This window comes from Rhinopithecus bieti, unplaced genomic scaffold (assembly GCF_001698545.2).
Source record: "Rhinopithecus bieti isolate Rb0 unplaced genomic scaffold, ASM169854v2 scaffold_9693, whole genome shotgun sequence".
NCBI lineage: Eukaryota > Metazoa > Chordata > Mammalia > Primates > Cercopithecidae > Rhinopithecus > Rhinopithecus bieti.
The window spans coordinates 467,122-475,826 of NW_016806178.1; the positions used below are offsets into that span (position 1 = coordinate 467,122).

The 8,705-nt window shown below is 47.3% G+C and overlaps 1 protein-coding gene across 3 annotated transcripts in view; it reads left to right on the forward strand.

Annotated features, from left to right (window-relative positions):
* Positions 1-1,009: 1,009 nt before the first annotated feature.
* The window catches only part of ARID3B (AT-rich interaction domain 3B), a 64,040-nt gene continuing 56,344 nt past the window's right edge, over positions 1,010-8,705 (forward strand). For all 3 annotated transcript variants that reach the window (XM_017874932.1, XM_017874933.1, XM_017874935.1), the window contains exons 1-2: positions 1,010-1,154; positions 3,666-4,321. In XM_017874932.1, the coding sequence (XP_017730421.1) occupies positions 3,743-4,321 (579 nt within the window). In that variant the 5' untranslated portion in view covers positions 1,010-1,154; positions 3,666-3,742. The remainder of the gene's footprint in view (positions 1,155-3,665; positions 4,322-8,705) is intronic.

Below are 8,705 nucleotides of genomic sequence, written 5' to 3' on the forward strand. Positions count from 1 at the left end.
GCCTGCCTCAGCCTTCCAAAGTGCTGAAATTACAGGCATGAGCTATTGCATCAGGCCTATAGTTCAGAAGTAGTCAAGCTGAGAGAATAGCAGGCTGTGGTTGAAAAAAGCATTGTTCAAATTACTGAGTATAGCGTTTCGAGGGACAAGGTCCAGGTTTTGATTGGTATTGGGAGGCAGATATAAGGGTCGCTAAAGACGAGGCCCGATATTGAACGGGTTGGCCACAAAGGCTCTGAAATTATCAAAGAAGATGGTCAGACGGGAGATAGACAAGGAGCTGGATACACAGATTGGCAGATTATCTCCAAACGGCGTGAAATAGGTGACAGAGTCTAAGAGGAGGGGTTGGAGAAGCAAGTGTTTTTACAAGAGGTGACAGCATCTGGCACATAATCCCGACCTCTGGAAACTGAGACCTGAGAATACTAATTCACGTGAGAAGCTTTCAAGGGACGCAACATTCTCAGGACAGCCAGGTCTCTATCCCAGGAAGGAGCGGAGAAGTTTAGAGACAAGCTGATCTAAACACGGGAACCCCTGAAAAAGACGGGCTTGAAGGCAGGAGACTGAGTAGTGGACCGAATCCTACACTCCTCTGCTCTTTAGTGACTTTCCTCCCAGCCAACCGCCCGAGCCACACCAACCTCCGCAACAGAAAACGCTCGGAGAACACTATCTCCACCCCGGCTCTTTTCAACTCCCCGCGTAAGTGCTCACACCGGAACCCCTCTGTGTCCGCACTTTGCCATTGGCCGAAGCTTCCGCCCGCTTCCATTCGCTTCCTCCCACGACTCAGTCGGGCGGCGCCGTCCTTAGGACTCACTTCCGCCTCGTCCCACGTCCACCCCCCCGCCGCCCCCAAACCCGGTCCCTTTTCTAGTGGGCTTCCGGCTTGCGGGCCCCGCCCCGCCCCCGTGGCCCCGGGGCCCTTCCCCCGCCCCCCGCGCCCCGGCCCGCGGTCCGCCCCTGGCCGGCCGTCGCCCCTGCCCCTGGCCGGGGCCGGTTCGGCCGCCGCGGCGCCGCTTCCCGGTGCGGGCCCCGCCCCGGCTGTGGCCCCCGGCTGCGGAGGAGTCCGAGACGCAGCTGCCGCGCCGGGGCCTGAGCGGCCGCCTCCTCCTCCGCCGACCGAAAACCCGGAGCGCCCCGCACAGGTAAGTGGTGCGGGTCCCGGCTCCCTCAGGCACGGCGGGAGGGGAGGCTGCGGCAGGTGGAGGGGCCGAGGCCAGGAGCCGAGGCAGGTGTGGAGAGAGAGGGGAAGGCGCGGGCCGGGGGCGCGGGGACCGCGAAGGAAAGTGAGAGCGCCGCGAGAGCCCCGAGCGCCCTGTGCCCATTAGGGCATTTGAGATAAAGCGATAAGAAGGGTGAGGGGCCCTGGAGCTAAGTGGGCGCAGATAGGTGGGGCGGGGGCCATCGGAGAAGAGCCAGCGGATTGACTGGGAGGGTTGGTAGAGGTAAAAGTGATAGGGCTAAATGGGGGGAGGTGAATAAAGAATGGGGGGAGGCGTGCAGGGGTGACCGGGGAGGTGTGCTGTGGGGCTTACAGGGGCCTGGGGCCAAACGAATCCGGCAGCAAAGGTAGGGGAATGGTCGGCAGGCCGGGTTCAAAGCTGCAGGCAGTCCGTTGCACCCGGCTTGGTGGTCCGGGAACTTTAGGGGAAATGGGGGAGGGGCCCGTGTGAAGGGATGAAGAGGTTTAGATTTGAGACATAAGTTCTCCAAATGTAGGCAGGTGGCATTGTTTGGATCGCTGGCTGCTTAAGGACTGCGGGAAGATGGGCACTTTGGGGGACGGTGTGTCTATTGAGTTGTAGAACTGAGTCATCTCAGTCTTACTATAAGAGGCTGTGGGAGGGACACCTCCCCCTCTGCTGGGGACAGCATTCAGAGAAGATGGTGCCACAAGACAAGAAGCAGTTGTTCAGTGACTGGCAGGACTTGGTTGAGAAATTATTCCAATCGTGATTGATTGGCTGTAATGACTGTGAGGACATTTAAAATGAACACCGAATTATTTGCTTTATTCTGTAATTTTCTTTGACCCAAATTGTTTTCATTTTAAATGAACACTTTTGCCAACTGAATTTAATGTGGATGTAAATCTTGTCATGCTTTTTTACACTGTAAGAAGAGCTAAAGCAGAATGAAAGTATGGCTGCAAGCGTAACTCACACTTTCTAAAGTGCCAAGAGAGGAAGTAAAGGCAGTAAGAGGCAAATTGGAATGCGAATCTTTCACAGAACACAAAAGGCACAAACAGGGCTATAAGATAAACAGAAAATGAGAATGTTTAATCACTACTAATTGGCCTAGCTTTAAAAATTGTACCCTTTTTTACTCTAACCTGGAAAAAAATCTTAAATCCAAGCAGTTTTTATTGCTAAAGATGTGATTACTTCTCCGTGAATTTTTGAAGATGCTAAAGACACTTTGTTTTTTGTCTTTCGACCCAATCCTAAAACACTGGAACAATGCAGATATCAAGTCCCAACATGTGCACTGCAGCTTCTTTCATGTGATGACAAAATTGTACGCCATGTTGCAAGTCCTGTTCACCTAAAATTTGCCCTTGCATAGTAATCCGTTCAGTTATGGAGACTTGCTGAAGAAACATCACTCAAGTGAAGTTTGTTGGGGGTGAGGGCCTGCAGGGGAGAGGTGGGGGAATTAAGGGAGAAGAGGGTGTGAAAGTGATGTGTGTTTGGAGACTGATTGGTAAGAATGCAGATAAACCTGCCCCAGAATGCTTTTGGCCCGAAAGCCTTTTCTTTTGTATTTGTCAGAGAATATCATAGTAGAAATGAATCAGAAAGAAAGGGGATGTGAAGAATTTTACTTGGCTGTTTATAAAAAAGAAGCAGCATTAACTTGTTCAGACAATGTTGATATCTGTTTCAAATTAATTAACTTTAAAATCTCCAGAGGAATTCCCCTGTTTGCTTTTGAGTGACGATTGCAATTTGAGACTCTTGCCTTCTTGCGTGTTTCTTTCATGTTGTTGAAATTGGATTCTTTTTGAGGCTATGATATCCAGTTAGTATGGCTCAGTCCACTCAACAAGCAGGCTGGCAATTTGATCAGGGAAATTTGAAAAGTTTAAACCCAAGAGCAGCTTGCTTGGTCTTGCTTTTTCTGTGAGAGTAAACCTGTCTGCCTGATAGTTCTGTGTGTAGCTCAGAGGTGATATCTTTCTCCTGTGGGCTTGGGAACATATTCTCTCTTTTGCGGGTAGGCCCTTCTTTTCCTTTATTATTATTGTTTGCATAATTACAGCTTTTGCTACAGAGCAAACCCAGTTACCTTTTCAGTAATTAATGTTCAGTGACATTAATTCAGTAACAGATTAATGTTTGATAATGTAGAGGAAGAGAGATCAGAACACACGTTAGCAGACTAGATATTGGCTGGATGTTCTTCTTTTAAAGCCCTCAACAGTCTGCTACTACTACTGAGATTCATTCCCTATTTCCCCTCTTAGATCCTGTTTCTCTTCTTCACACCTTTTCCTACCCCACCACTCACTCATCTTAAAACTCAGGTTTAGGAGCATATGTTTAGCGTTCAGAACTCATGGCCCTCTACTGGAGAAAAGGAAACCTTTTTATACCTGTTTTACATAGTTGTTTTTTCCCTCTCCTTCTCTGTGGTTTCTGTTAATCACTAAGGTTTAGACCCAGTGTGCCTGGTGGGCTGTGCCCAGGTTCAGAGTCATGCCACTCTGTGGGTGAAGCTTGAGGCAATAATGGAACCACTTCAGCAGCAGCAGCAGCAGCAGCAGCAGCAACAGCAGCAGCAGCAGCAGCAACAGCAACAGAAGCAGCCACACCTGGCTCCTCTGCAGATGGATGCCAGAGAGAAGCAGGGCCAGCAGATGAGAGAAGCCCAGTTCTTGTATGCCCAAAAGCTGGTCACACAGCCGACTCTCCTTTCTGCCACACCTGGGAGGCCTTCTGGCAGCACTCCCTTAGGTCCCTTAGCCAGAGTTCCACCCACCACAGCAGTGGCCCAAGTCTTTGAACGGGGCAACGTGAACTCAGAGCCTGAGGAAGAGGATGGAGGTTTGGAAGATGAGGATGGGGATGATGAAGTTGCGGAGGTGGCTGAGAAAGAAACCCAGGCTGCTTCAAAATATTTTCATGTGCAGAAAGTAGCTCGCCAAGATCCCAGAGTGGCACCCATGTCCAATCTACTTCCAGCACCAGGGCTGCCACCACATGGACAACAAGCTAAAGAAGACCATACCAAAGATGCTTCCAAGGCCCTACCTTCTGTCTCCACAGCAGGGCAGCCAAACTGGAATCTGGATGAGCAGCTCAAGCAGGTCAGTCTTTCTGGTATTGGAGGTCATTTGTTCTTCTTAAAGGCCGGAAAGGGGTAATGGACTGATAGGGTCAGGGGCTGTGCCAGTCTGTGCCTTCTCATCCCACTTCAGTGACTGACAGCCTAGACATGAATAGACTTTGGATTTTTTTCTTATTTAATATTTTCTTCGTTAAAGCAATGAAATGCATGTTACTCTTTTTTTTTTTTTTGATGGAGTCTCACTGTGTCGCCCAGGCTGGAGTGCAGTGGCATGATCTCGGCTCACTGCAACCTCCACCTTCCGGGTTCAAGTGATTCTCCTGCCTCAGTTTCCTGAGTAGCTGGGACTATAGACGCATGCCACTATGCCTGGCTAATTTTTTGCATTTTCAGCAGAGATGGTGTTTCACCATGTTAGCCAAGATGGTCTCGATCTCCTGACCTCATGATCTGCCTGCCTCAGCCTCCCAAAGTGTTGGGATTACAGGCATAAGCCACTGCCCCCGGCCTGTATGTTACTCTTAATATAGGTTTTTCCAAGTTTGATGTGAAAGAATGTCAATACAATCTCGTTTTTTAAAGGAAAGATGAAGTTGCAACAGTGTTGTGAGGAATATCTAAAATGAGATGTGTGACTAATTGCAGCTTTTCTAATAATAATGTTTTGTAATAGTAATGTAAAAGAACATTCTTGCCTAAAACAGTTTTTTAGCTTCAGGCTAACCCTCTTGAAGGACAGTTGGTTGTTTTGGAGCTAAACACAGCTGACAAGAAGCACTTGCGTTGCGTATATTTTCCAACAGAGAGCCTTGTAGACATGATTTCATTTCACTCTTACATCCCCTTGACAACAGGGAAGGGTAGACCTCAAAATTTCCTTTTTAGTCAAGGAAAGCTGAAGTGACTTCCAAATGGCTGAGGGAGCTTTTTAAAAAATACAGATTGCAGAATCCTAATGAATTATCTTGGAGGGTGGAGCCTAGGGAATCTGTTCTCAACCAAGCCTTTGACTTGTGATTCCTCTTCTCTTTGTGACTCACAATATAGTTTTTCCTCGCCCAAAGGATGGGAGTGATGATAAGTTGTCCCAGGTTAAGTGACTTGTTGGTGCTTAGGAAGGGAGTTCATGGGTACCCTGCAGAAGCACACACACTTCTTGTGATCCAGTGGTACTGTTTAGATATCATTTGTGAAAAGCTGTGGGTTTTCACAGGGCAACTGAGAAGTCATGTAAGAAAGGTCCTTTGGAACCTGAAAAATCAAACATCTTGGATCAGGAGGTCTGTACAGTAGATCTGAGTTTTACAACAATAGTTTTTGCAGCCAGAAGTGGGGTTCAAATTCCATCACTTCCAAATGTTGCCCTTGTGATCTTTGAGTAGGGTTCTGAATTGCTTTGAACCTGTGTCTTCACATCTGTGAAATAAAAAGAATGCCAGTGCCTCCCATGGATGTTGTAAGGATTAACTGAACTAGCACACGTGAAAGCCTGTCTAGTGCCAGGCACATGGTAGGTAATAGTGCCTGGGGAGCTCTTTTATGTAAACAGTGCCACCCTTTCCTGCATCACACAGACATGCCTCTGAAGAGGGAGAGGTACTGAGATACACAGAGGTTTTCGCTCACATCACCCAGGGAGATAGTGGCAGAGCTAGGACTAGAATCAGAGAATCCCAACTTCCACGACAGCAGCACCCTGGCCGCCAGCCCAGACCCGCCTCCCACTGATTGCTTTGGTTTAGCAAAACATCTGTGAGTTGCCGGCTGCCCCCGCACTGCTGTGTGGTTGGCAGAGTTCCATACCGGCCGCTGAGTCAGCTCATAGCGGGATCCTGCCCTGACAGTGCTGGGAAAGTTCAGGCCCGAGGCGGCTGGGCTGCCCCCGCCTTGGCAGCTGGCCAGCGTCTGTGTGTGTGCGGTCGTTCCTAGAAAGTGCAGCCGCATGCGAGGAACAAGTGGAGCTCCAGAGCCTGTCTTCAGGAAGTGTAACAGGTGTTGAGGTCAAGCCATTAGAGGTTTAAAAAAAGACTCTTCAGAACTGGTATGTGCATGTGCACATGTGTGCACCGTGGCAGGGCACCCAGCACCAAGTTATCTAGATGGTGGCAGCCCTGTGACACTTAGCTCGGTATTCAGGGGGCTGGCTGTTGGCATTTGAAACTCTTTGAGTTCACTTTATGTTTCTGAGGCATATTCACTAATTATAGACTGCTTGGCAGAGCACCTACCAAAATGTTTTATAAATACCAGAGTAGCTGAGGCATAATCCCTCACCCAAAATTTACCTTCCCTCAGGATTTGGAGATCAAGAACTGAACTAGGGGGGCTTTGGATAGCAATGACTTAAACCCTCAGATGTGCACCTCTTTTTCCCCTTTAATTTTTAACATTGATTTGGTCTGTGCTCTCCTTGTCTATAAATACTGCTTTTAAAGGAGTAAATCATGTGCTGGGGATTTTAAACTTTTCTTTTTAGTTATATTTTAGAAGGACCAAAAATAATATTCTTGGGGAGAGCCTGTAGAAACTATTACAAATGATTAGACTGGCTTGTTTTGTTGTTCACAATCTTTTCTTTATGTAACTTAATGGAGTGCGAAAATAGAATATCCCTTGCTCCAGCGACAATTACAGAGACCTTTACAGTTGACACAGATCTTTTTTTTTTTCCCGAGACAGAGCGTGCTCTGTCGCCCAGGCTAGAGTGCAGTGGCACGATCTCTGCTCACTGCAACCTCCGCCTCCCGAGTTCAAGCGATTTTCGTGCCTCAGCCTCCCTGGCAGCTGGGATTACAGGCACATGCTACCATTGCCTGGCTAACTTTTTTTTTTGTATTTTTAGTAGAGACAGGGTTTCATCATGTTGGCCAGGCTGGTCTTGAACTGCTGACCTCAAGTGATCTGCCCGTCCTGGCCTCCCAAAGTGCTGGGATTACAGGCGTGAGCCACCGCACCCACCCTGACACAGATCTTACTGTTAATGTGATACAGTGTCCATCTTGTTCTTTTAAACAACAAACTTTTACAGAGGCTTCTTTGTGCTAGACCTGTACTGTATGAAACAAGGCATGTTTCTCTCTCAGGGCGTTCAGGTCTAGCAGTGGCAGTGTGGGAACCTCAAGGGGGATTGGAACTTGGGTTACAATAATTTGATTCTGTCCTGAGTCTACTGGAGCCCAGCCACCCAGTCTGTGCTATGGCAGAGATATTTTAAAACTGTTTTGTTTCAAGCATTCACATGCCAAAGTTTAAGAAGTTAATTTTGTCTACAGCATAGCATAGCTTGGCAAACCAACAGAGATACCCAAAAGTATTTTGCAAGATTTTGGGGTAAAGGAGGACAGGCATCTGCCAACTGAAAAGTGGAACTGGGAAAGCTTAAGGGTTCCAGAGATTATTCTTTGCATCTGAAATCCCTTACTTAGAACATGTAAAGTCAAAATTATTTCATGGATTCTCTTTGAAGAAACTCTCAGAAAATATTTTCTTCTCAAGGTCTGGATTGTTAGGTTGTGGTATTATTCTCTGATACCACAGTGATGGAAAGATGGATAACGCCATTGAGTCGAGTGTTCTAAAACCCATCAGATTCCTGTGGGCAGAGTAAATAATTGTAAAACAAGAAAACAGACAAAGAACTGAGTGTTTGTTTTCTCAAAGGAGATCATATAGCCAACTGGCAGATGTTGCTGGCCTTTTGGGGGTGGTGTTCTCTCCCTCTGGTAGAGGGTGGTTCAGGCAGTACGGGCTGGGTCTGTCTGGAATCCGTTGGTAGAGCTGGGTTACTGATGTAAACCCCCTTCGATAGAATAGAAAGAAGAAAGATGGCTTGACAGGCATGTGGGGCCAGGGTGCGTGTGTACGATTTTCTGCATACTTTGGCAGTCACTTTGGTTACTGCATGTGGCTGTGATCCAACCACAGGCTTAACATAAGTTCACAGCCAATTCAGTGCAAAGCACTGGGAGCCATTGCACAATAAATGTTGGCCACCTCCTCTACCCTTCCCCTTCTAGCATGTTTTACAAGATTTTGTTTTGTGATTGCCTTCTAGAATGGAGGGTTTAATTTCAGAATATTTGCAATTAAAGAATTCTAACGTCCTAAAGCTTGCTAATCACATGTATTAACAAGGACAAGGTATTACCAGTTTCAAACACCTCCTGGCTGCTTGGGGCATCCTCAGCTCATGACAGCTGCATGGGTTCTCTCTGAATTTGTTGGAGAAGCACCTCTGCAGTACAGGAGCAAAGGAAGCTCCATGGCAAATGGGAAGAATTGCCACGTTAGATGGGCACTGGCAGACAAAGGGAATGTGATTTGAGAAGAGGGAGTTTCAGTTTTTTGTTTTTTTGTTTTTTTTGCCTTTTTTTTTTTTTTTTTTTTTTTTTTTTTTTTTTTTT